This window comes from Larimichthys crocea, chromosome XXIV (genome assembly GCF_000972845.2).
Source record: "Larimichthys crocea isolate SSNF chromosome XXIV, L_crocea_2.0, whole genome shotgun sequence".
Taxonomy (NCBI): Eukaryota; Metazoa; Chordata; class Actinopteri; family Sciaenidae; genus Larimichthys; species Larimichthys crocea.
The window spans coordinates 2634807-2660835 of NC_040034.1; the positions used below are offsets into that span (position 1 = coordinate 2634807).

The 26029-nt window shown below is 41.1% G+C and overlaps 4 protein-coding genes across 11 annotated transcripts; 1 reads left to right on the plus strand and 3 right to left on the minus strand.

Annotated features, from left to right (window-relative positions):
* Nucleotides 1-164: 164 nt before the first annotated feature.
* On the minus strand, nucleotides 165-8279 carry LOC113744595 (uncharacterized). Of its 6 annotated transcripts, XM_027275009.1 has the most exons (16): nucleotides 8124-8279; nucleotides 6441-6631; nucleotides 6010-6120; nucleotides 5514-5558; nucleotides 5243-5407; nucleotides 5054-5154; nucleotides 4806-4969; nucleotides 4584-4704; nucleotides 3656-3794; nucleotides 3470-3574; nucleotides 3294-3383; nucleotides 2932-3086; nucleotides 2737-2844; nucleotides 1482-2157; nucleotides 521-624; nucleotides 165-439 (listed from the first exon to the last, which is right to left on the minus strand). In XM_027275009.1, exons 4-16 carry the CDS (start codon nucleotides 5553-5555, stop codon nucleotides 337-339), a joined length of 2073 nt encoding a protein of 690 aa, XP_027130810.1. In that variant the 5' UTR covers nucleotides 5556-5558; nucleotides 6010-6120; nucleotides 6441-6631; nucleotides 8124-8279; the 3' UTR covers nucleotides 165-336. The 6 variants fall into 6 exon arrangements, with proteins under 6 accessions (XP_027130810.1, XP_027130815.1, XP_027130814.1 ...); XM_027275014.1 differs by lacking the exon at nucleotides 8124-8279 and having other exon boundaries at nucleotides 4806-4939; nucleotides 6441-6675; XM_027275013.1 differs by lacking the exon at nucleotides 8124-8279 and having other exon boundaries at nucleotides 4806-4942; nucleotides 6441-6675.
* Nucleotides 7842-13367, plus strand: cdkn3 (cyclin dependent kinase inhibitor 3). 2 transcript variants are annotated; one of them, XM_010753679.3, is made up of 8 exons: nucleotides 7842-7952; nucleotides 9577-9665; nucleotides 9760-9815; nucleotides 9910-9954; nucleotides 10162-10384; nucleotides 10823-10854; nucleotides 10944-11047; nucleotides 12000-13367. In XM_010753679.3, exons 2-8 carry the CDS (start codon nucleotides 9586-9588, stop codon nucleotides 12087-12089), a joined length of 630 nt encoding a protein of 209 aa, XP_010751981.1. In that variant the 5' UTR covers nucleotides 7842-7952; nucleotides 9577-9585; the 3' UTR covers nucleotides 12090-13367. The 2 variants fall into 2 exon arrangements, with proteins under 2 accessions (XP_010751981.1, XP_010751983.1); XM_010753681.3 differs by having other exon boundaries at nucleotides 7858-7952; nucleotides 9574-9665.
* cnih1 (cornichon family member 1) lies at nucleotides 12963-19281 on the minus strand. Its single transcript, XM_019277955.2, has 5 exons — nucleotides 19012-19281; nucleotides 17014-17082; nucleotides 14732-14844; nucleotides 14508-14651; nucleotides 12963-13869 (listed from the first exon to the last, which is right to left on the minus strand). The coding sequence occupies exons 1-5, from the start codon at nucleotides 19090-19092 to the stop codon at nucleotides 13842-13844; spliced, it is 435 nt and encodes a 144-aa protein (XP_019133500.1). The 5' UTR covers nucleotides 19093-19281; the 3' UTR covers nucleotides 12963-13841.
* Nucleotides 19282-22866: 3585 nt separating this feature from the next.
* LOC113744596 (ribonuclease Y-like) lies at nucleotides 22867-24239 on the minus strand. 2 transcript variants are annotated; one of them, XM_027275039.1, is made up of 2 exons: nucleotides 23500-24239; nucleotides 22867-23439 (listed from the first exon to the last, which is right to left on the minus strand). In XM_027275039.1, exons 1-2 carry the CDS (start codon nucleotides 24132-24134, stop codon nucleotides 23046-23048), a joined length of 1029 nt encoding a protein of 342 aa, XP_027130840.1. In that variant the 5' UTR covers nucleotides 24135-24239; the 3' UTR covers nucleotides 22867-23045. The 2 variants fall into 2 exon arrangements, with proteins under 2 accessions (XP_027130840.1, XP_027130839.1); XM_027275038.1 differs by having other exon boundaries at nucleotides 22867-23458; nucleotides 23519-24238.
* Nucleotides 24240-26029: the final 1790 nt, after the last annotated feature.

Consider the following 26029-nt stretch of genomic DNA (forward strand, 5'->3'; position numbering starts at 1 on the left):
TAGATATAATGTGTGTTAGTTGTTGATATTTGTATTTTTTTCACATCTCACCGACAGAATTAAATAATTTAATGAAATTAATTCTTTATTTTTTTAAGACACAAAAACCCAGATTTTTTATCCCACATGTGAAACATAATCCTGTACAGATTCAACAGTTTTATCCCACATGTGAAACATAATCCTGTACAGATTCAACAGAAATAATAATAATAATAATTCTTCCTTTCAGGATCGTTGATTCGTCATTCATGCATTTACTCTGCTGTCAAAGCTCAGCTTGTAACTGTAACTAAAGTTCTGCGTCCTAATCGTCCTCTTGTCTCCGCGGGGAGGTCAAACGGTGCTGCAGGGTCCCTCGCTGTCCTCGCTGTCGTCCCACAATCCTCCACCGCTCATGGCCGCTGCGTGGTTACCTCGCTGCTGAGGCAGACCTGGTCTGAAGAGACGCAACAGGTCCACGTGTATTAATCCCATTCATGTTTATGTTTGCTTGTTTTCATATCTCAGTGTCTCTTACCTCAGGTTTTCTCTGCTCGGGTTGAAGTTCTGAAAGCTTTGCCTGGCTGGAGCTTGAATCGGTATGAAGCCTTGTCTGTTGTCTTTCTCTGGAGCTGCGTCGGCCTGAGACATGAAGTGATGTGGACACACAGAGACCGATGAAAATCAGCTGACTGAAGAAGTACAGGAGTAGATTAACAATAATCTAAAGAGTCCCTGTGATGAAGTTTCTCATAACTTTGGTCAGAAATTCTCAAAAAGTTGAATTTGGTCGAGGACAAACGTCGATAATAATAATAATAATAATAATAATAATAATAATAATAATCGACGAGCTTCTGTGAGACATTTTCAACATTATCTTCTCAAGAACTATGAAACTCTGGAGCACGCATGCCCACGCCTGTCTAACTGTGAATTTTAATGTTGATCTACATCAACATTTGTTCATATATGTTGATTTCTGAAACGTCTTTCCAGATTCAGTTCCTTTAAAATAACAAATATGTGAGATGAGGCATCTTCCCTCTTTTCTGTTAAACTTTAAAACTTTAAGAAATGTATTTGGCACATGTATTCAATGATCGTCCGTCACTGTTATTTATTTGACAACTGCAGTTTGTGTTCTTGTAGATTTTCTTGTAGATTTTCTTGTAGATTTTCTTCTGTCATTGCAGAAGTTAACTTCAGGCAACATGCTGCTACAGCAGTAGTTCCCAACCTTTTTTCCTCTTGACTAAGTGACATATTTCATATTATATTCAATTCATAACAATAACAGAACAGAACAGCTGATAGACTGTACGATGAGTGACTATAAAACATTCAGCAGGCGTTTCCTCTCCCTGATGTTTGGCCTCTTCCTGTGAGATTATTTGAAACTTTTTAAACTGTTTTTCATCACAGACATTAATGAAATGTTGAGATATTGATCCTTGTGCATACTTCATGAAGTGACTTATGTAACACAGACTCAGCACCTGTTTGGCCGGATCATCCCAGATGGGCCTGAAGGCACTTTTTGGATGCAGAGGCGGCGACCCCTTCCTGACGCTGACCAGCCTCTTCCCGTACGAGTTGACGAGGCACGGCTTGGGCGGGTCGACGCACGGCCCTGCGGGGTTCCTGAGAGGAGGGTGAGGGGTCAGTCTGGGAATCTGCCACCTCAGGCACACCGTCCTCTCTCTGGGCGCCTGCTGCTGCTGCTGCTGGCTGTACGAGGGCTTTAACAGCACCGGCACCTGGCTGTCCTCCTCTTCGTCCTCCCCGCTGTTGCTGCCCATCATCTCCCTGCGCAGGGTGCCGTCAGGGCTGCAGGAGGTGACGGAGGAGTAGTCGAAGGCCGAGGTGTCGTCTGGGTCTGTCTCGCAGTCGTCCAGGCTGTGGTCAGTGCGAGGTCCCTCCAGGTCGTTGGTGCCTTTCCCGGTGGGATGGCTGAAGGTGCCCTGACCCGAGTCGCTGTTCTCTCCCCATCCGGCTGTGTCGGGAGTGAGGAGGGAGCAGTAGGTGTGTCCACAGTCGCGGGCCGGCTGGTTCGGGATGATCCGATCTCTTCCACATCCCTTCCTCCTCACTGGGCTGCAGGACCAGCACTCGAGACGCATCGAGTGACAGCCGTCCACCCCGTTAGTGAGGCCGACAGCCTGCTGGTCGTCTCTGTGGGACAGAGAGCGGAGGTTAGTCTGGTTTGTGTCACGTGTCTCTGCTCTTGTTTTGTCTTTGAGCGCGACCTCCCGTCTCAGTGTGAGGATTCGTGTTTAGTTGTGCAGCTCCAGCTGATTGAGAGACCTTTTTAAGATCCTGTTTCCTGCCAGAGACAGCAGGAGCCTGGCTGAGCGTGATTCACCTGGTTGTTTTGTTTGTTGTCTCAGTTCCAGCCAAAAAGTTGAGTCTTTTTGTTGCAGGGTTAGTTCACGCTCTGTTTTCAGTTTGTGTCGTCATAGCAGCAGTAAACCGCCTGTTTTTTCAAGTGTGTACTTCTATTCATGTTACACACCCTACACCCTGGGGGGGGGACACACTAACAGGTCTCTAGAGCTAATTCCCCTGTTCAGGACTGTACCGAGGGGGAATTTTATAGAACTCATCTGAAGGTCAAACGTGCAAAAAAAAAGGCTGCAACATTTTTGCATGCAAATGTCACTGAGGAAAGTCTCTTGTCTCAGCTTGTCAAACATTTTTGCACTCCCACGTTTTCTGCACCGTCGTCTGGAGCCAGCAGAGGGCGACACTCACCTCTGAGCTGCAGCGTTGGACCCCTGCTGACACTCTCCTCTGGTGTGTTGGTTCCTCCTGCAACAGTTTGCAGAAGATCCAGAGGCCACGACCACCGCGTCCGAGCAGCTGAGAGCAAAACACAAGCACAGGCGTTCACGATGAATCTGTGACTTTAAGTGTTTCTGTAAGTGCTTCTCATGATGATGCTCTGACCTCTGCCCGGCTTCTTCTTCCTCCTCCTCCTCCTCCCACCGGACGTCTTCCTCCAGGATCACGTGGCAGCGGCACAAAACGCTCCTCAGCGCTCGCTCAGTTCCCAGCAGGAGGCTGCAGTCAGGATGCTCTTTACCCGTCCACTGCAGCAAGTTCTGGAGAAGGAAAATAGACTTTGTTTGAGTGGTCGGGCATTTCAATTTAAAAGTTTTTTGACCTCTAAACATCTGGCCTGCTGCTATCCTCAAACATCCTCGTGGGTTACAGATGTTGGACGTCTCGTTCTGGGTTGCAGTTCTGACCCATCCTCCTTCATGTTTCCTGTTGACCTGCAGCGTGCAGCGCCGTGGCTGCTGACTCACCTGAATGTGGCTCAGGTAGCTGTGTATGCGAGAGACCGGCGCCAGCAGCAGGGAGAGCAGTTTCATTTCCTCTCTCTCCATCTGGCCGTTCTGTTAAAAAAAAAGAAAGTCCACCAGCATGTCTGGTTTAGTACGTCATGAGCGGATGACGTAAATGTCTGCATCACTTCAGCTACCTGCGTTTTGTGACTTTTCTCAGGATGGTTGAGTCTGTTGAACTCCAGTGAGAGGAACGACGCCAGAGTAGTCGTGTATCCGAGATACATGTCCGAGAAGGCGGTCTGGAAAATCAACCATCAGTGTTCAGAGTGCTGGAAACTCGAGAAGAAAAAAAAAGATCAACAACAACAACAACAACTCACGTCGTTTTGGCCGATGAGCTGCACCAGGATGTCTCCGACCAGAGACTTCCAGTGTTCGGCAGACAGCCGCTCCTGCAGGGTGTTTCTGAAGAGGAGGTGTCGCTGCAGCAGCTGCTCCACAAACTTCAGATACGTCTGACTGCAGCACGACACGAGAGAGAGAGAGGGAAGAGACGTGACGAACGGAAACACAAGTTAGAACCTAGAGAACCTAAAGGGGAACTTTTTTTGGTTCTGCAAGGAACACCTTACATATTGGTTTCTCAAAGAACCAGGACTCAGTGATATTTACACATAAAAAGGTTTTTTAAAGTTCTACATGATTGTAGAGTTAAATAACTTTCTTGGCATTCAGTTATCCAAAAAAAAAGGTACTCCAGAGAGGTCAATGAAGGTTTGCAGTAGAACCTAAAGTGGTTCTTCATGGTGATGCCATAAAGGGAACTTTTCAGTTTCCAAAAGAACATTTAAGAAGAAAAAAAAAAGATTATTAAACATGAAAAAGTTCTTCAAAGCACCAAAAGTTCTGCAATTGTGACTTCTAAAGAACTTTAAATAGCACAAAGGGGATAAAACGGTTCTCCAGAGCTCGAGAACCAGAACCAGAACCAGAGAGCGTCGTCCTGTTTTTCTCATCTGACCCGTGTTTAAACTTACGTCCATGTCAGAGTCAGTGTTGGCACAGAGTTTTAATATCTGTGTACAATTGTGTTTGTATATTTCTATATATACACAGTGTTTAACCACCAGGTGTTACTGATTACAGATGTGCACCAGGTCTTTGAACAGATCAAGTCAGGACGGTTCTGGAGTTAATCAGGGATCACATGTCCAAACAGTATTTGGAGTTTGGACAGTCACTGCAGTGATTTTATTGCTTCTTCTTTATACAGGACATGTTTTTAGATACAAACTGTTTTTCACTCACTATGGCTCGGCGGTCATCAGGTGAGCAGGCGGCGTCTTGTATTTATCAAACAGCTGGTTTAAGGTCGACACGTACTCCCACTCAGAGTGCAGAAGCTGCATCGCCACCTGATGTCGAGCATCTGCACAAAACACACACACACACACACACAGATCTGGCTTTCACCTGTCATGTTTATCCATGTTCATCGATCTGCTGCACAGACGTGCACGACGTGCTCACCTGTGCCTTCGTTCAGTCCGGCTTTGAGGCCCTGCAGGAAACAGTGGAGGAGAAGTTTTCCTCTGGACAAACAGGCCGGTGGAGCAGACGAACAGTCGCACTGCCTCGGTTCACAGGCCGGCTCGGCTGGATCGCTGCTGCACGACAGATAACAACACGTCTCCCTGATGTGTAAAGACATTATATTACATGTGTCTCCTGTCCAGTTTGTCTGTCCCTGTGCACAGGTGTGTGTTTTGTTGCTTTACCTTTCTCTCTGTTTGGACGTGGAGCTCTTTGCATCCTGCAGAGGTCTCTGTCTGTTACTGTACAGCTGCAGGATCTGACACCGCATCACCCCGAGTTCTTCCTGTAACACGACAAGATGTTCACTGTCATCCACTTCCATCATTTCACGCCGTGAACGTGAGCGTCGGACATGTTTGCGTCCGTCTCACCCTCAGCGACTCCACCAGGGCCTCCAGACGAAGAGCTTTCTTCTGGCAGCTCTTCCTGTTCTCCTCCAGCTCCTCCCTCAGGTGCGTGTCTCCGTGTTGGATCTGACTGAGCTCCAGCAGGGCGCTGGTGAAGCCCGTCTTCAGCTCCGAGACCATGCATTGTAACTGACGGCACAGCAAGCATAAAGATTTATTGGTTTATGACTGAAGCTCAGATATCCTGGATTCAAACAAAGCCAGGCTGGCTCAGGAGCAGAGAGGTGCGGCATACCTTGGAGATTTCAGTGACGAGCTCGGCCTCTTGAGGCTTCATGACCTGCACACACAGAGACACACACAAACAAGGCTGTTGGCAAACACTCGGGTGTTAATGTGCACAAACTGTGCAGCCTGAATCGGCTGCTCGATGTTTGTATCTGCAGAGAGAGAAGAAGAAGAGCAGAGTTCGGTTTAATGAGTCCACCGTGCAGAGAGAAGCATGTTGTGTAACTCAGTCCTCCAAACACAGATCAGATAGTGTTGCGTCCACACAATGGATACAAAGCCGGGAAGTCCACCTGTTGTTTTCTTTTTGAAATTTTAACCTCTCCCTCACCAAATGCACGAGAAACAGACAAAAAACTGAAAGTTTAACTTCAATATTTCTGATTTTAAACACAGAAAATGTGAATTTTGTCACCGCCTCTTCTCTCTAAAGCCTGTAAATGTCCCACAAGTGTTAGAATAACGTTATTTTGTCTATATTTCTGTTTGTTTGTGATACCTGCCTCGTTGTTGCCCCTGCCAGCAGCCCCTCTGCTAAGGAAGTGGCAAGCCAGCCAAAGAGCTCAGCCCTGCAGGGGAAATGGCTGCAGGAGCCAAGATCCCTCCTTTTAAGTCTGCTGACAGAAGGACAGGCACGGATCAGCAAAAAAAAACCCAGAGATGGAACATGCAATAGATTAATGTTTTAAACTACAAACACACTGTTAAAAAAAATCACTTTAAAACTAATTAATAACAGATTTGTGTAATTTTTTGTTGCTTTTTTAACATTGAAATATGCAGAAATCACATTTTTATAGCAGGTTGTTTACATGCCAGCTACTTCAGAGCGTTTTATACTTCCAAACATAATCAGAATGTCGATGGTGTCCAAATATTTAAAAGAATCCAGCAAACAAACGTGAGAAACAGAAAGATGTCAGAGACAGCTCACCTCAGTTAAATCTCCTGCTCAGTGTTTCTTCTCCGAACATCAACGTGAAGACAGAAACATTGAAAGTCTCTCACGCGTTTTCCTCTTTGCGGGAGAACTTGAGTGCTCCGAGTCATTTGCGGTGTTTGAAGGCGGTGCGGCGCTGCGGACAGCAGAGGTCCCGCATGACGCTCAGCGAGCAGCGAGCAGCTCTGTGATTCAGTGAGGAAGTCAGATCACTGACAGCAACACTGACCCATCACTGTGTCAATACACTGTATGTACTATATATACTATATATACTTTATATTACTGTTAACGACACGTGTGTGTGAAGTACACATCACAAGAAAAATCCAATAAGTGATTTATATTATTATTATTATTATTATTATTATTATTGTTGTTGTTGTTGTTGTTGTTGTTGTTGTTGTTGTTATTATTATTATTATTATGATTATGATTATTATTATTGTTGTTGTTGGTGTGTTGTCGGTGTTGTTGTTATTATTCATGCTTATTATGATTATTATTATTATTATTATTATTATTATTATTATTATTATTATTAATAATAATAATGAATCAAATAAGAAACTATTGATAGCAGTACTAGTAGTTGATATTGTTGTTGTGGTAGTTGTAATAATAGTAATAGTAGTAGTTTTATTAATAGAAGCAGTAGTAGTAGTTGTAGTAGTAGTAGTAGTAGTAGTATAAGTAGTTGTGGTTGTAGTGGTAGTAGTAGTAGTAGTTGTATTAGTAGTAGTAGTATTAGTAGTGGTTGTTGTATTAGTAGTAGCAGTAGTATTATAGTAGTAGTGGTTGTAGTAGTATTAGTAGTAGTAGTGGTTGTAGTAGTAGTTGTAGTAGCAGCAGTAGTATTAGTAGTAGTTGTTGTAGTGGCAGTAATAGTAATAGTACTAGTTGTATTAGTAGTAGCAGTAGCTGTAGTAGTAGCAGTAGCTGTAGTTGTAGCAGTAGTATTAGTAGTAGCAGTAGCTGTAGTAGTATTAGTAATAGCAGTAGTATTAGTAGTGGTTGTTGTATTAGTAGTAGCAGTAGTATTAGTAGTAGCATCTCTCTATGATTATATACATTAGAATGCTTCAGACTGTAAATAATGGAAATGTAATAATAGGTAATATAGGTAAAGGTGTATAAATATATTTAAATATATAGTGTTATATATACTCACTACATGTTGAATATGTTTATATTTTATGTTTGACTTCACAGGCTTCAGCTGACAGATGAACAGTTTGATTTAAACACTTTGAACATAATTAAAATAATTAAAATAAACACATCTCATTTAAATAAACTCAGGGAGGCGTTAATCCTTCACCCCGCCCGCGTGCCTCAGCCTTGCAATTAAATCGAGCGCACACGCGCCTGCGTAGAGTCGCTGAGGGGGCGTGGCTTAGGCTCGGCGCTTGACTGTGATTGGCTGCTGCGCTCGGAGAGTTTTCAAACCGAGGCAGCAGCTGACGGAGCTGTCAAAACAGACGACGGGCGGAGACAGCGTGACCGGTGAGAGTTCATTAAACCTGAATAATGTGTTAATGTGTGTGTCTGAGCTCACACGGCTCTTTATTCTTTCATGTTCATGTTTAAATATATTATTTAAATAGCGTGCGTTTCCGGTTCGGACAGATTAGCTGCTCGGCTAACGTTAGCTACAAACACTCACACAAATATCACCTGAAGTGACGTCAGCGCTCACGTTAATGTTTATATAATGTCAAACTTCGTGTTTTCTGTGTCTGAGGCTGAATCTCTGTCCGCCAGCCCGGACTGTAGCGTGTTTAATTCATAGTTTAACAGGCTGGTGTGTAGCCGAGCTGCTCGCTCACACGTTAGCTCATTTAAAGGGCCACACACACAACGTCTGACGTAGCACAGTACCACATGACGTCATGCAGTACCCTCGCGTTGAGGGTCTTTAAGTGAATTTTTGGTAGATTTCCAACCCGCAGCGGCTTTTTAAACCTGCTCGTTAATATTCCATCCAGTTTCTAAAACTCTAAAATATTCATGAGAAAGTTTTAAAAGCTTTTAAACGTTAATAAAAGTGCATTAATGATGCGTAATAATACTTTTTACAGCAGCGGCTGAGATTTGACAATGTGAATATGTCCGCGGGTCAATACTAACATTTAAAAAAATAAAAAACAATAAAAGTTACATACAAATGCGCTGTTTAGTTTTCATTATCACTATTATCTTTTTAAAAAATATGACAATGTCACCAAATCTAAGCCAATCTGGCGTGAACAAATCTAAAAAACAGTTAAAATTAGAATAAATTGTATGGAATACAGTGGTCCCTCGTTTATCGCGGGGGATACGTGAAAAATAACCCCCAATAAACGAAATCTGCGAAGTAAGTTTTACAATTATTATACATGTTTTAAGGCCGTAAAACCCCTAACCACACACACTTTTATACACTTTTCTCAGACAGGCATTAATTTTCTCACATTTCTCTCTTATTTAAACTCTCAAAGTTCAAACTTTCGCAGATTTAACAAAAATAAGTACGATACTGTATTAGTAAATGAAACCAAAGATCAAAACCTGTTTTCAAGGCCAAACATTTTTAACAAATTTAATTTTAATGATCAGTCTACGAGGTTTGACACATAAGAAATTATTACCAGTAATTCACGCGTATTTCACAGTTCCTCTGACGGTGCTGAACACAATGCACATTCATACTGTACAGTACGCTGTAAAAAGCATGCAAAATTACACTAAAAAAATCAGAAAAGTGAACCGCGTTATAGCGAGGGACGACTGTACGTTAAACTTGTAACTTGCCAAGTCTGATAACATTTAAGTTTAAAACGTGTCACTCTCTGCTCTTGTCTTTAACTAAATCATCTACAGATATATAACACCAGCACTTATGTGCTCAAAGGTTCAAGTGCTTCATTATGTCGACCAAAAAAAGCCAAATCTGGCAGCCACACAGTATCTGACAATCCTAGCAGGCCAGAAATAATATCTTCTAAAAATGAAGCTTCGTTCGGGTCACGTGAAATCTGACCGTGGGCCGTGATTGGCCCCCGGGCCGTACTTTGGACATCCCTGTTTTACGGTTTGTTTTTGTTGTGTGACTCTGGGTGTTGAGTTTCCTTTTCTGTGTCAGCAGTCTGAAGCCATGAGGACGAGCGAGTTTGACTCCTCATCTGAAGAGGAGGAGGTCGGAGAGGAGCAGCTGACGCCGTTCCACATCTCCTGGTAAGTTTGTGTCGGAGTGATGTAATAATGTTATTATGTGTTTTTAATGGTATAATAATAATAATAAGCCTCACTGTGTTCATGTGTCTCTAAGGTTACCTCTGTCCATAGTGGAGTGCTCGCAGTTTCTTGGGATATGTGCACTACCAGGTGAAGTCCTACTTTATTATTTTACATCTCTGTGCATGTTCCTGTTTGTATTTTACTGTGCAGTTACTGAAATGTTTCCTTCATCTCACTTCAGGGTGCAAATACAAAGATATCCGCAGAAGTCTGGAAAGAGATGTTGGTAAGACGACGGCGAATAGTCTGAAAAGTCTGAAAGTAGATAGATAGTACATATCCTATCACTGTGGCAGATGTTTTGATCAGTTAGTTATCATTTCATGTGACTTTCACTTGATCTGAATCTTTGAATGTTCTAGCTTTCACACGTTCCTGCACCTATGAAATGTTCTAGTGGATTGAAAAGGTGTTTTTTCCTTCTCGTTAACAGAGGAGCTCCAGAACCAGGGCGTGCAGGAGGTGTTTGTTTTCTGCACCAGAGGAGAACTGAACAAGTACAGAGTTCCCTCCTTGCTGGACGTCTACCAGCAGCGAGGCTTCACAGTTCACCACATGCCCTTTCCAGACGGAGACGCTCCCGAGCTGGAGCAGTGCTGCCAGATCCTCGAGGAGCTGCAGGACAGCCTCGAGAACAACCGGAGGACTGTGATCCAGTGAGTGACGCCGCGCTTCAGACTAAGTGATGAACATGAAATAAGTGTTTTAGGATAAAAGATCAAGCGGTAACCGCCGTGGCCATGAAGTGAAACCGATGCAGAAGTTGCAGTTCTGGTTTTAGTCTCACTATAATCTCCTTCATGGCCCCTCGAGACGCTCTCGAATCCCCAAACGAGCTGATAAACCTGCTCACCAGGCAACAGGAAGAAACAGGTCACTTAATGTCACGATCCAGGCGTCACCAGGTGAAGACACAGCCAAAACTCTCTGTGAAAGGCTTTGTGTTTTTAATATTTGAAGCTGCAGACAGAGATAGAGAAGCAGAGTACATCTCAGCACAAAGGCCCTCGGGACTCGTCTCATCGTTACCCGACTGAACATTTTGCTTTCAGCGTCTGACAGGTGTTTTGTGCTTTTTCTCCTCCCTCCTTCAGCTGCTACGGAGGTCTGGGACGCTCGGGATTAAGTAAGATTATCTATCTCATCCTTTTCCTTTTATATCTTCATCTTCAGTTCATGCTGCTGCTCTGATCACGTGTCTCGTGTTTTTTTCAGTCGCTGCCTGTCTGCTGCTTCAGCTCTCCGTAACCATGACGGCGAACAAAGCGATCGAAATCCTCAGAGAGCACAGAGGAGGAGGAGCCATTCAGACTGTGAAGGTGAGCTCACCTGTCATCCATGTTGAGGCTGATTTCTACCTTATAGTCCAGGTGGTTCCCAGTAACTGACAACAACTGAATAAGTGACATATTTTATGAATATTTCATACTATATTCAACGCTTAACAAGAACAGATACAGAAGAAGTGATGACTGTACAACTGCAGAACGTTTGTGTCAAACAGGCGATTTATTTCCGGTGAAAACTGCATGAGTGATGAGTTTTCCTGATGTTTTTATGAAACTTTTATCCAATTTACTGCCTGTATTATGTATTTTTTAAATTATTATGATTTTAACAATACATACTTAATAGGCTTTTTGTGACAAAGTCAGCGTACTTCACTAATCTGAGAGTGAAAGCTCTGTGAATATATTATATATAATATAGTGTCATCCCGAGAGATTATTATTAAATGTATTCCTTAAATATTAATCTACACTTGAAAACAATATTCATTTATTTAATTTTCTTCACAGAAATGGTCGAAATGTTGAAATATAGACCCACTGAACATAAATATTTTTAAAGTTTTCTTAAAATCAAAAAGACCTTTAACCCCCCCATAAAGCTTTGGCAACCCTTAGTTGGGGTCGGGACCCACAAGTTGGGAACCAGTGTACAAGGCTGCCATTTGTTTAAGGTTATTGGTGGATAATTCTCAGGGATTATTTTTGAAAGATCCTCCTAATAAATGATGTTTTGTTTGGACTCAAGTGTATAAATGTAAAAATGTTTTGCAAGTTTAAAGTTAGACAACCCAAAGTCACACTGGACACAATTAAAGGATAAAAAATCTGACGATTTCTGTTGGAAACGTTGGAAATTCTGACTGTGCTGTAAGAAAACTGACACTGGCAGAAGAAGAGAGCCACACTGATCAAACAGCATTGCCTGATTTAAACTTATTATGAAATTTAACTATAATGTTTTAATTCTTCTCTCCCGCAGCAATACAACTTCCTCCACGAGTTCCGGGAACGGTACGCGGCGTACCAGGAGAGCAGAGAGGCGAGCACAGAGCGCTCGGTGTCTCGGTGATCGACGTCTCTTCGAATCACGGGCTGTTACAAAAAAAAATAAATCTTCAAACTTTACAGCGTTTCGTTCCCTGATCGTGTGTTGTGATATAATTGTATTCTCTGATGATTGCACTTTAACAGAATACTCTAATATATTGCTTTTGTTTTGTTGTTGTCTTCCTCATTGTAACCAAATTAAAGACTTTCTGAGGAAGTCCCGCTGGGGTCTTATCGTCACCAAACACAAGTACAGCTGTTTGTTTGGTGCTGTTGTTGTAGACTGTCAAATAAAGCTTGAAAAGGCCCCAAAATAATTAAAAGATATTAAAATAAAACATCAGTCTCAGACAGAAAACAGTGAATGTTTGTACAATAATCCACAAAGTAGAGGTTCAAATATTTTACTGGGAAATTGAAATGAAACCAGACCAAACATACTTTCTGAAACAACATGTCAGTCTGTTATGAGTGGGATCGTTTTATTTAGAATCAAATAAACTCAAGTTGTCATTTCTTAAGATGCGACACGATGGGATCTAATACAAAAATCTAATTTTTTTAGTCTAACGAATGACCGTCCCTTTCCCTGATAGATGTACACATTTGAAAAATGTCAATAAATACTTGGAAGTATTCACAAATTGTGTTTAATGGCCTTCAAACTCAAAGAAATCATTTTCCAGAGCCGCTGTGAGGAGTGCTTGATATTCCTGGAGACATTAAAAAGTCAAATTAAAAATAAATAACCTGCTAAACGCTGTGGAATATTTGTAATGAACAAAAACACACACACAGTGACAAACAGTTTGAAAAGGTACAATCAACAGTATGGCACGTCAGCAAAGCTCAAATGCAAAGAAGCAGATAATAAAGTACTGAATATATTATTGTACTGTTGAGTCTACCTTTTTTTTTTTTTTAATCTATGGATAGCTGCGGGGGGCATTTCTACAGAAACACAGGGGCATGTACACGTTTCGTCTAGTCTGGATTCACACAAAACAAATATCGCCATTGACTTCCACAGGGATTACACGGTGATTTAAAACGTGAGGATAAATAGGTTCGAAGGATGGAAACGACACGAGATAGTTTGAAAACCGACGCGACAATCGAGGCCGACTGTCTCCACATTTCACTAAGTGATGATGACCCGTGCACTTCAGCACCTCCAACGTCCCAGAATGTTCATTTCCATAAAGACCGCAGTCTAGTTTGCACTTCTAAGTTTTAGTGTTGATAATGAATCACATGGCAGGTAGAAATCAGCTGTTTAAGCCCAGAATCTAATTCACAGAAAAAAAAAAACAAAGCTTCAGATTCACACCTGGAAATGTCTACCTACTGTGTAAACACTCAAAAGTTGGGAAAACAAAAAAAAAAAACACTTTATTTAAATCCCAAGCATCAAAAATCACCACACCTTAAAAAAAAAAAACTTGTCCGTTCATGTGTGTCCTTATTTTCCATAAAATTTAAACTATAGTGCTGCTATGAGACGAACGCTGCGACCCAGATTTTCTCCTAAAACAGGCTAAATGTTTTGTTTTTATTACACTCTGCGCTGTGTATGTGTGTGTGTGTGTGTGTGTGTGTGTGTAGTCGAGAGTTCGTCCGCTTGAAATGGCGTCTTGGTGTTTTGCTGAACGGTGGTCTGTCTCTCCGGCAGGTCCAGTGTTCCAGCACTAAAGATCATAGTGTCTGGTCGTCTACTGTACATGCAGGTCCTTTTTTCTTTTCTCCCTCCTCTCTTCTTTCTTCATCGTCCGGTTTAAGAGCTCACCAGAACATAAATCATCCTGTCAGAGAGAGAGAGAAAAACTTAGTGAACATCGTTTTATACTTTCTTAGACAGTTAGATGAGAAGTCAATGAGAAGTACAACTGTACTGAGGGTGAATTTTTATATTAAGACTTAAAGTTATGTAGGATTAAGAGGTGGTTGGTCTGTGTCTGCTCCACCTTTGGGTGGAGGCATTAAATGAACCCGGCTGGGTTTTCTGCACTTTATATTTTTTTTAAATTCTTTCTAATCTAGCTTCAGTTCGTCTTAAAGTCTGGTGGAGAAGCAGCTGGTTGTCTCTGTGCACTGGTAACTAAATCTACCTACAGGCAGTTTCTTATTTAATCCTTAAATGTAAAAATGACACTTCTGTTTCTACCAGGAGCAGTTCAGACTCCACGAAGTTGCTGGTTCGGGTCCGTATGAAAGAAGGTTTTACGCTGGATTAAACAAATAATGTGTTAATTAATGAGCTTTACAGGGGCTGCTCGTGGATTCTGTCACCTTTGGACAGAGACTCCGGGTTAATGCTAAGCTTCAATCCGGTGGATTTGATCCTCTCATGAAACTCAGTTTTATTAAGAGATTTACCGTCTTAAATGTTTTTCTCGAACATACAGGAATAGGAATAAAGGAATAAAAAGTTATGTCGTACCCGTAGAGATAGTAGAAGAAGGACAGGAGGTAGAAAGCCAGTTTGCACCAGCCTTCTTTTTGACAGAACGCCAGGATGTCGGCGTTCATGATGGTCGTCGGGTCGTAGAGTCCTGGACAGCTCATCACAGGTCTGCTCATATACCTGCAGCACAGTTTAAAAATAGATTAAGTGTTAAGTTTGATTCAGCTCAATTCTCAAGAGATGAGACGACAGACACTGACCTCCAGACGTGATAAGCCAGCAGCGGCAGGTTAAGACAGAGGGTGAGCCACTCGGCCGCGCAGCAGAACATCACGCAGAAGAAGAAGTGGATGAGATACTCTGGGAGGACGAGCTGGAAAGAGCAAGAGAGGTCACAATCCAGATTTCTTTTTGAATGCATTAATATAAAAGACAAACACAAGATACTTAAATACAAAGTGTGGGTCGGGTGGACTAAATGTAGTGAGTTTTAAAAGAGAACAAGGCCTACGTACAAAGAGCTATTTAAAGAATCTAAAAATTGCAGTCCGCTCCGCAGAGAGTCGAGCTACAGCGATGTGCTTTGATTTATCACAGGTTTACATCTCTGTGCAGTTAAGCCTCTTGTGTCAGCTTGACGTAACATCAGTGAACTATCAGAGACGTGTGCAGTGCTTCAACATGCACCGGTCTGACACAAAGTGGAGCACAATAAACAGGGTGAGAAATTTAAAAACCTGCCACCTGCAAACTGGAACTGAGGGACTGAAGCCGCCTCACCTGGCTCACCGACTTTAAACTCCCCCCTAGTGAGGCTTAAGCGTCACCCTCAGATGTCCTCTGTCCTGATGACAGGCAAGACGAAATGTCTGCAGCCAAATCGTCGTTTATTACACCTCGACTTAGAACAGGTGTCGCTGGTGGAGTTTAGAAATATGTACTAGTTGCCGTTGCACGTGGATCAAAAGGTTCATTTCTCACCCTGGTTATATGTCATGCATCATCAGGTAAAAATAAAAAAGGGGAAACCCATCAACAACTTGCTCTGGAGAATATCTTCTGCAGATCTACAGACAGCCGCCTGACAAACGGACCATGCTGTGAGAGCACGCTATAGCAGTGTTGATGCAGCAGCAGCAGCAGCAGCAGCCTGCCTCAGGTTGTGACAGAGTTTGAAACTGGTTTCGGGAAGGGGGGCAGATGGAGGCACCACATGGAAGCCATGCATTCAGAAAAAGAGAGCAGGGTGGGGTCCACAGATGGAGAAGGTGGAGGGGCGAGGAGGAAGGTGCAGGGCAGGGAGCGAGGGGGAGGGGCTATAATGTGTTGAAATCCTGCACTGTGCTGCCAAATACAAAAACAACTGATTACAGCACAAAAAAAATTGTGCCAACTGAGCTGAGCGCCTCACACGTGGAAGAAAAAAAAACACCTGCAGATAGTCCTGTGTGTGTCAGCGACAGAGGGGACTCTGCACTTTAACTCAAAGAACTCCTCCTACCACTAAAAATCACTAACCAATCGCTGCACCCAAAATATTGCTGAGCTGGAGAGTTGCTGAGCTTCTGCAGCCATCTGTTGTGAACCACAGGTGACGCGGGGCTCGAGCCAACGCTGAGCTCACATACAGTCGCTTAGCTCTGCTAATTGCTGAGCACAGAAAAGTGAAATAATTATGCGATGCGACAACAATCGAGCGTCGTGCATCAACGCCACCCCTCGTCCAGAAATCCAATTAGCTGATCTGACTCCACTGTGATCCTGTGACGGTGTGTGCACCTGGTGTGGTGTGTCTTTACTTTAACCAGTAACTGTAACACTATTTGCAAACAAAGGGTAGGTTGTAATAGAAATCATGCATGTTTTGAGCATTTGCAAGTCTTTTCAGTTAACAGCTACACTCCTCTACGACACACACTGTGACTCCTAAACCTGCAGAAGCATCTTAAACAGTCAATTTAAAATTGGCACCAGCAGAGAGCACACAAAAAAAAGGGTCCTAAAGAATAGGAAAACATGTTTTTTAACAGTCAGAAATGTTCACATGAAGTGTCCAAAATAATCCTGTACATGGCAGGTGGCATGGCGTCTAATCCCGAGCTGCACTCTGGCCTTCGCTCTTCAGATTAGTTAACTGAAAAGACGTTTGCAAACACTTCTTCCGTGCAAAATGACAAAGACTGCAGACTTTGAGTTGAACTGAGCGGGCATTCTTTTTAAAGACTGGTACAAACCTTTAATGCAATTTTGACTCTTTTAATCTTTTTGACCTTTTCAACTGTCTTTTTGCCGTTAAAGTGTAAAAAAAACAACAAAAAAACAAATAATAAAAAAAGGCGTTAGAGTTTGACAGCTGACAAGATCAGTGAATTCAGAACAGGCAGGTTATTTAGCAAAACAGTGCAGAGAAATGGCTGAAAAGAAACAGATAGGCGGATAAAGTCGTCTTTGAAATAAATAAAAAGAACTTTTCAACAGAGCAGATCTGCATGCAGTCAAAGAGGCAGAGGAGGGGGCGTCGGGTGTGTCGGCGTCGACTTACCGGATTTAAAGTGTTACACTGATCTATAGGATTCTTGTAATCAGTCTTCAGCTCATCAAATGCTATTATCTGAGGGGAGAGGATGAGTGACAATGTAACAGAGTACAAAAAACAGCACAATGTAAATATAGTTATGAACAGTAAGCAGCATGTGTCAGATGAAAAACTTCAAATTAAACTTTGTTTTTAAATTGTACAGTGTGCATATATCTACCTCTACACTTAAAGTCATACTTTATAACACATAAATATAAAACAATATAACACTTAACTTTACTTGAAATTCCTTCTGTTGCCTGCAACTAATGATTATTTTCTTAGTTGCATAATAATGTTATTTTGATTATTGTCAGAAAATGGTTAAAAATGTCCCTCATGTGCTCCCGTGGCCAAAGATGCCTTCGGACTAATCGATTAAATCAGCATCACCATCAAAGTAACTAAAGTACTCTGATGATTCTTGTTGTTGAATCTTTTACACAATAACACATGCTCACAGTTTTAATGTGATTTTTATTCATCTGAATGAGACACTCGTTTACTAACAATATCTCGTTCACCTATTAGTAGTTAATATTCTGCCAATATTAAAAAACTAAAATTGTACTGTATATTATTCTATGTGTGAAATAGCATAACACTGTCTTACAGAACAAATTCCTTCTGTATTGTGTTGATGGATTTGGTCTAATCTGCCAGCAACTAATGATTTTCAAGCTGTCTGTTTTAAATAATCCATTATTATTTATTTTATTTTATATTATGTCAAAAAAAAGTCCATTATGAGCTCCCATAGCCAAAGATGTCTTCTGACTAATCGATTAATCACCGTCAAAGTAACTAAAGTACTCTTCGTAGTACACTGAGTGTTACTTTGTCTCATGATTCTTGTTGTTTACTTCTCAATCTTTAACACCAACATAATAATGTGACATTAAACTGCTCATGTGGTTTTTATTCCTCTGAATGAGACACTCATTTACTAACAATATCTTGTTCATCTATTAGTTCTGACAATATTAATATTCTGACAATAAAATTAACAATATTAAAAAACTAAAACTGTACTGTATATTATCAATCATATTATTATATGTGTGAAATAGCAGAACACTGTCTTACAGAACAAATTCATTCTGGATTGTGTTTAATCTGTCAGCAACTAATGATTTTCAAGCTGTCTGTTTTAATTAATCGATTATTTTATATTGTGTTTGTCAAAAAATGTCCATTAATCTACTAACTAATCGATTAATCACTAACTAAAGTACTCTTACTTTGTTTCGTGATTCTTGTTGTTTACACCAACACAGTAATGTGACAGTAAACTGCTCATGTGGTTTTAATTAACCTGATTTAGACACTCTGGTTCACTTCAGTTATCTGCAGCTGTGAGATGGCCACGCGTAACTTTGTGAGTAAAGTTTTACAATCTTCACTGTCGATATTAAAACTCATAAATCATAAAACAAAGACGTGACGTGTCGAGAAATGTGGAAACTCTCGTTACCTAAGCTTAGCTTAGCTTAGCTTAGCGGCTAACTAGCTCAACAGTAATAACGAGAGACAACAAGACATTTGCTACAGTCAGACTGTTAGTTAATAATAAAAATAAAAACAAGATTAATACTTTATTAATATTAAGCGTGTATATGATGATATATAACGTCAAAATAATATGTTTGTGTTTTTTTTTAGCTGCTAACTTTAGCCGTTAGGGTAAACGGCTGGGTGCGCGCGCCATTCATTCTAGAACCGTGCGTTCCATTCCGAGCGCGCGCCACGCGTTCCATTCGAAGCCGTTACAGAGAAAAAAAAAAGATGAGCAACCTAACAACAACCTCCACAGAACCTCCAAATAACGTCCCCGGTTATAAATGTGGCTGACTTAGGCCGGCTTTGTGCCTCTGCTCGCTCCTTCACCGACTTCTCCGCCGTGACAGGCCGCCGGTCTCGTCTAAAGTTGACCCCCCCTTCTCCCGGTAAACGTGTACTTACATGCCAGATCGCGAAGAAGATAAGCGCCGCCGTGAGCAGCAGAGCGAGCATGTAACAAAAGGCCGCGAATGTGAACGCCATTTTTGTTTTGCTTCCTTCCTCCGGGGCTTCTCCTCCTCCTGCTGGTCGGTCGCTGCCTGCCTGGCTCGCTCGCTCGGCGGATGATGCAGGCAGCAGCGGCGGCGTGTCCTCTTCTTCTTCAGCCCGTGGTTATTATCCTTATTGCTGCATTACCGCCATCTTCTGGAGTTATTTACGCCCCTGAGCTCCGCTCCATGTGCAAACTGTGCTTCATTTCCTAAATAATCCAGGGACGCTGGAAGTAATTCACACAGGGTTCCCACGGGTGCTTGAATTCCTTGAAAATGCTTGAATTTCAATTCAGTGTTTTCAAGGTTTGTGAAAATGCTTGAATTTTTTGTGAAGTGCTTGAAAATGCTTGAAATTTGTGTGATGTCTATTTGTCACTGTTTTTGCGCTATGGTAGTTACACAATACACCGCTCACAAGCTGAGAATACAAGCCAATTCACAATTAGTTAAAAATCAAAACAGTCAATCTACCACCATATGAAATAATGCTAATTAGACCCATATTATTATGCCATACAGTGGCACCGCTGCGCTGCCCATGACCATCATGGCAAACACAACTAGTAGGCTACCTATTTAAAGGTGCTGGAAAAATGGAAAAACTGGTGCTTGAAGGTGCTTGAATTTGTTCATGAAAAAGGTGTGGGAACCCTGTTCACAGTTGGGGGGGCTGAGAAACATTCCGGTGACGTCATAATGCGAAAGGGCAACATACATAAATAAATAACGTTCTCCATAGGGTGTTACACTTGGTTCTCTCTCTGGCTCTCTGGTTCACTCTCTCACCTGCTGCCCCGCCCCCTCGCTCTCGCATTCATTCAGACGCATTCACAGACCATGGGAAATCACAGAACTCTACCATGAACTCTACCATGAACATTGTAACAATGTAACATTAGAAGTTGTGCCTTTAAAAAAATATTTGAAATAATATAAACAACAGTACTTGTACTTTTACTTTTACTTTCAGTACTTGAGTAGCAATTTTTTACATACTTCTACTTGCAATACTTAAGTACAATTTTTTGAATACTTTAGTACTTTTACTTAAGTATGGTGTTTAAAGAACACTTCAACTTCTACTCAAGTCAGTTTTTTTGATATAGCACTTGTACTTCTACTCCACTCCTTTACTCCAGTACTTTATACATCTCTGCCTGTATTAGACCTACAGAGGTTTTAGAAATACATCATAAGGCCAAACTTGATGGCAACGTAATGCTCAGCTCAGGAATGTGAACGTGCTTCATTGAATCACACATGAAATGCAAGTATTTCTCAGAATATGTCTTTACTTAAGACCTCATATATTTAATTTCACGCACAAGGTACTGAGATTAGGCACGAGACAGCGTTATAAACAAGTAACATAGTGTTGACTTTTTAAACCTTCTCTTGCTCTGAACCGTAGTTGGGAACTGGTTTGATGCTCGTTGCTGGTAACTAGTGTCGTAGAGTCCGGGTAAAAGTGTTAGAGGAAAGGAGGACGAAGAAGTGGCAAATTTAATTCCTCTTTTTATCAAAAAGCAGAACACACACCAGGCCGATCAAAACCTGACTGGACACTGCTGCGGGCTAAAACACTCGGGCGTTCACATGAGCTAACTCTGCTCTGTACATCTAACACACTGGATGTGCTCCTTCCTCCTGTGTTTACCTGTTTGCACCTGAACGTCACACACACGCACCGGGCCACCGTCTTAAAGGGACAGTGCTGACCGGTAACAATAGCCTAGATGAGGCTAACTGATTTTATAGTTTTTACAAACGTTAAGAAGAAAAAAAAAAACTCCTTCCTCCGAACTCCAAAGCCTTATTTAAAGTCCATCTCTCTCTCTCTGAGAGTGTGGTGGTTTTAAACCACCCTGCCTTGAAAGACCTGTTCAAAGTGCTGGTGCTAGCCTAGTTGTTGACGTCCAGAGTAGACGCTTTAAAAGGTTTTGTGAATCAAATCATGCTTCTGACATTTATAGTCAAATATGTTGTTTGAGTTATGTAAATAAAATGACAATAGTATAATAATAGTGTGATTTTTTTTTTTTATTTCAACAGGGTTTTTTTGCATTTCCACTCAGCCTCTCACTACCAAATAATCATTTAAATAATTCAGATTTTTACTCGTTTTATTAATGCGTCACTATCAGAATCACTGTTAATGGCCAGGTAAACAAGGACATAGATAGATACATAATATCTCTCTATATTTCTCTATATCTCCCTCTCTATATATATATATCTCTATATCTCTCCATATCTCTCCATCTGTGGACATGTCTCATTAATGCATGTTACTAACCAAACTTCCCCGGAGTTTCTGTCTCTGTCGTCCAGCAGGTTCTCGTGGATCGTGGCTGCTGCTGTGATCCTGCATGACGCCCACTACATATATTATTACTGTCATTATTACTACCATATCTATTACTGTAATCATTTTTATCATTCATTATAATTCATTGTCATTTTATCAGTCATTGTACAATATGTTTGTGTTGATTTGTCCTGTACACGTGACATCCATTGCACGTCTGTCCGTCCTGGGAGAGGGATCCCTCCTCTGTGGCTCTTCCTGAGGTTTCTCCACATTTTTTCCTGTCTAACAAGGTTTTTTTTGTGGGCAAGTTTTCCTCACTTGAACCGAGGGTCTCTAAGGCACAGGAGGGGGTGTCTACTCCTGTACAGATGTACGAAGCCCTGTGAGAATGGACTGTGGACTTTGGGCTATACCAAAACTGGATTGAAACTTGATTGCATCCTATAGAGGTTGTATAATATAATATCAACTTTTGTACATAATACAAACTACTAACAATCATCTATATATTTTATACATATATATAATATATAATATTATATATATCTATATCTTTTCTATAGTATTATCTAGTATACGAATAGAAATAGAGCTACCAGAGAGATAAAAACTGTATAATGTATGAAAGGCACAGTAGAGGTAGAGAAAGATCAATGACAAGTAGTATAAGTAGTATGTGATTTTTATTTTTATTTTATTCAACAGGGTTTTTTTTTTTTGCATTTCCACTCAGCCTCTCACCACCAAGCAGTCCGGTCGGAAGGGAACTAGAAAGAGCGCTATATAAGTACAGTCCATTTACCAATTACCATTACACTTCAGACAAAGTCCAGACACACAACAGGAGACTGTGTGTGTCAGACAAGTCCACAATGACGTCACAGCTCTGTGATAACTGGGCCATTATTATGGGGAATTTAAGATGTCGGTCTATCTAGGGAGAGTGTGTCTGAGTAAACTCACTCAATCTGAATAAACTATTAGGCCTTGTTTTTTAATTACAGAAAAAATCAACTTCTTCCACCTATCCATTCTTTTTTAAATACTGTATAATGTTATAATGTAATACTGTATAATATATGTTTGCCGTCAGTTTAACTGTAATTTAGTCTCTGCTTTGAATTTCTAATACTTTTCAAATTTGCAGGACACGATTTGTGTAACAGTTATTAAGTCTAATAATAATTTTCATTTTAATATTCAAAATGTTAGTGATTAATATCAATACTTGAATCATTCTTACCCCCACAGGGTGCAGATGCGCCGTGTTGTGGGGTTCGGTTCAGAAGAAGAATTAAAGATAGAAAAAGGTATTGTTTAAGTATAAAATGTTTTTATTTGTTGTGACCACATCACTTCAGCGCATAGTACAAAAAGAAAAACACTCCAAGAAAATATATTAAAACTTTCACTCGAAACAGTTTACAAGGATTGAGGCAGCCATCGTATATCTTTTCAATTTTATAGTTTTTTTTTTTTCAGATTTATGGGAAAAACCGAAGCACTCGGAGGAAACCCATGAATGAGACATTTCATATATCATGACTTATTATTTCAGGTGTTTTTTTTTCTTTACAGATTTCTGGGAAAACCGAAGCACTCGGAGGAAACCCAAACATATGAATGTCTACTCACTGTTCTGTCAGGGTCGTGTTGTCCCTGTTGGTGTTCGGTTCTGACTCGTGTTTTTTCTTGTTTCTTTTTCTGAAGAAAAAGTCTCGAACCCTTTTCCAGAACTTCCTCATCGTTTGAGCAGCCCGCACTGCCCTGGTGCTGGCCTCAGTGCTCTGACCTTGGCTGACAACAGGTAGGTGCTGGTCCAAATCCGGTTCAGGTGCAATGGACGGGGGGCGTCTCTCGTCAGTTTCTGTTTGGATGTCATCTGAAGCAGAAGACTGCTCCTCTGCTGTCTCTTCTGTGATTGGTGAAGCAGATGTGGACCGGTCCACATCTGCTTCGATGTCATCAGAAGCAGAAGACTGCTCCTCTGCTGTCTCTTCTGTGATTGGTGAAACAGATGTGGACCTGTCCACATCTGCTTCATCTGAAGCAGAAGACTGCTCCTCTGCTTTCTCTTCTGTGGACCGGTCCACATCTGTTTCATCTGAAGCAGAAGACTGCTCCTCTGCTGTCTCTTCTGTGGACCGGTCCACATCTGCTTCATCTGAAGCAGGAGGCTGCTCCTCTGCATCCTCACCTGGGCTAGGTGAAGCCTGTTTGACCTCTTCTAATTGTTCACGGACACTTTGCAGCTGGAGGTCTTTCTGCTTCAGCTCCTCCTCTAGTTCAGCATTTCTCTGTCGTTCTGCAGAGAATTTTTCCAGAACTTCTTCAAACAGCGGTACCATTTCGCCGTATTCATCTTCCATGCTCTTAAGCTCTTTCTCTGCAGCCTCTAACTCGTCCTGTAATTTCTTGTACCTGTCATTCATTTGTTTGTTTTCAAATTTATGTTGGGCTATTTCCTCGCGGTACAAGTTTTCTTGTTGCCCACTCCATACTTTCTCCTCAGAAAGCTCCTTTGTAACAGATGCGAGCTGTTCCTTGAGCGTATTGTTGGAGATTTCCTTTGAATCCAGGATTGTGAGCGCATGTGTTAAACTGGATTTGACTGTTTGGAGCTCAGCTTGCATCTCCTCCACCTGTCTGCGAAGCCTGTCCCTTTCTGTCCGGCCCGTAATATCTGCAACTTGTGTCCGAATTGTATTAGTCCAAGACATAGTGCACTGTCCTCTCTCTGTTCACGATGCTGAATCTGTTCAAAATCTGTCTGTCTTCCAAACGACTTCAGCAAAGTGAAGAATGCTTCACTACTTATAAACTCTCTGATGACGTCATACTTGACTTGGCCTTTGATGTAGAATGCCCCGCCCACTGCTGCCCTTAGTTACTGTTGCTATGGCTGCCTAATGAACCATTCTCGCGCTTTAATTTATTGCTTTTAGAAAATGATTACTATAAAAAAGGTTTCATGAAATTAATACGGGACAAATTGTTAAAGATCTCCCACATGTTATCGGCTTCATAAAATGTGAGAATTTTTGCTTTTTTTTTCCTGTTAAATATTTTAAATAAATGTAAAAATTAACCTTTACTTTATAATAAAAATAAATAAATAAAATAAACATCATCCAATTCCTCCGTGATGTTAATATGGGGTGTCGTTTGTGAAGCATCTCACTCTGAAAATAACAGCAACATTTTGTCACATTTAGCTAAAATCAATGTTTAAAAAACTGGTTTGAATTTTTGAGAGTCACTTTTTTGCACATTTAGAACAATATTTGTGAACTTAGAGATATTTTAAATATTTAAATCCAAATGTTAAATGTAAAATCTAAATGCTAAATCTAAATCTAAATGTTAAATATAAATATAAATCTAAATGTTGAAGCTAAATGTTAAATATAAATCTAAATGTTAAATATAAATATAAATCTAAATGTTGAAGCTAAATGTTAAATATATATCTAAATGTTAAATATAAATCTAAATCTAAATGTTGAAGCTAAATGTTAAATATAAATCTAAATGTTGAATATAAATATAAATCTAAATGTTGAAGCTAAATGTTTCGGGTGAAACTAAATATTTAGCTAAAATGCAAATTCAAATGCCGGTAACCGGAAGTGCCAAAATAAAAGCTCGAGGAGGTCAGAGCGTGTTTATAGTGGCAAATAACGAATAAAACCCATCTTATCCGGGGAAATGGACTCTTGGACATGGATTATCGTGTTCACAAATATTGTTCTAAATGTGCAAAAAAGTGACTCTCAAAAATTCAAACCAGTTTTTTAAACATTGTTTTTAGCTAAATGTGACAAAATGTTGCTGTTATTTTCAGAGCGAGACGCTTTACAAACGGCACCCCATATGTTAAGGCCCTTGGAGTTGTCCCCCTGGAAGGCACGAAAAAACATCACAGGTCATGGATAGGTAAAGTTGGATCACTGTAGATCAGTTTTTCGGGAATCGAATGAGAAATGTAAGGAAGTAGAAAGTACAGATAATTGCGTAAAAAATAAGGAGTAGAAGTAAAAAATTCAGCTGAAAAATGATTACTCCAGTGAAATATAGATACCCAAAAATCCTACTTAAGTAAGGTAATGAAGTATTTCTACTTTGTTACTTGACACCTCTGCAAGCAGCCCAGTTGCTCCAGAGGCAGTCAAAATGCATCAACATCGTCCACCTTGTCTACAGGCTTGGCACAACAGAGTATGGATGTATACAGTGAGGAGTAGAAACACTTGGTGGTCACACTGGACATGGTCTACTGTATAAGACTGTGAGGCAAGGCAGAAAATGAGAAGAGTTGCAGGGATGGAGTTTGAAGCAGCAGTGGAATACCGCAGGATGAAAAATGTCAACTACATGCCCTGTGGCCTCGTAATCCACCCTGATGCCCTTTTGGCTTGGTGCCTCACCAGATGGCTTGATTTTCGTTTAATTTGCACACCCAGCATTTGAACTGGTTGAGATAAAGTACCCCAATATGAAGAACTCTGCGGACTGTAAATACCTTCGAATGCAGTATGGCACTTTGGCTCTCAGTCAAAGCGTAGATAGATGTAGGTGCAGGGTTAATTGTTGACGGTCTCTGGCCTGCAGTGGT

Coding starts and splice junctions, on each gene's coding strand:
- cnih1 (XM_019277955.2), bottom strand. CDS start 19,092: ATGGCGTTCACATTCGCGGCCTTTTGTTACATGCTCGCTCTGCTGCTC. Junction 14,845..17,013: donor AGTGTAACACTTTAAATCCG/GTAAGTCGACGC, acceptor TGCTCTTTCCAG/CTCGTCCTCCCAGAGTATCT. Junction 14,652..14,731: donor CTGGCTTATCACGTCTGGAG/GTCAGTGTCTGT, acceptor ACTGTGCTGCAG/GTATATGAGCAGACCTGTGA.
- cdkn3 (XM_010753679.3), top strand. CDS start 9,586: ATGAGGACGAGCGAGTTTGACTCCTCATCTGAAGAGGAGGAGGTCGGA. Junction 9,816..9,909: donor TGGGATATGTGCACTACCAG/GTGAAGTCCTAC, acceptor ATCTCACTTCAG/GGTGCAAATACAAAGATATC. Junction 10,855..10,943: donor TCTGGGACGCTCGGGATTAA/GTAAGATTATCT, acceptor TGTTTTTTTCAG/TCGCTGCCTGTCTGCTGCTT.
- LOC113744595 (XM_027275009.1), bottom strand. CDS start 5,555: ATGAAGCCTCAAGAGGCCGAGCTCGTCACTGAAATCTCCAAG. Junction 3,575..3,655: donor AGCTCATCGGCCAAAACGAC/GTGAGTTGTTGT, acceptor TTGATTTTCCAG/ACCGCCTTCTCGGACATGTA. Junction 3,384..3,469: donor AGAAAAGTCACAAAACGCAG/GTAGCTGAAGTG, acceptor TTTTTTTAACAG/AACGGCCAGATGGAGAGAGA.
- LOC113744596 (XM_027275039.1), bottom strand. CDS start 24,134: ATGTCTTGGACTAATACAATTCGGACACAAGTTGCAGATATTACGGGC. Junction 23,440..23,499: donor GATGAAACAGATGTGGACCG/GTCCACAGAAGA, acceptor AGATGTGGACAG/GTCCACATCTGTTTCACCAA.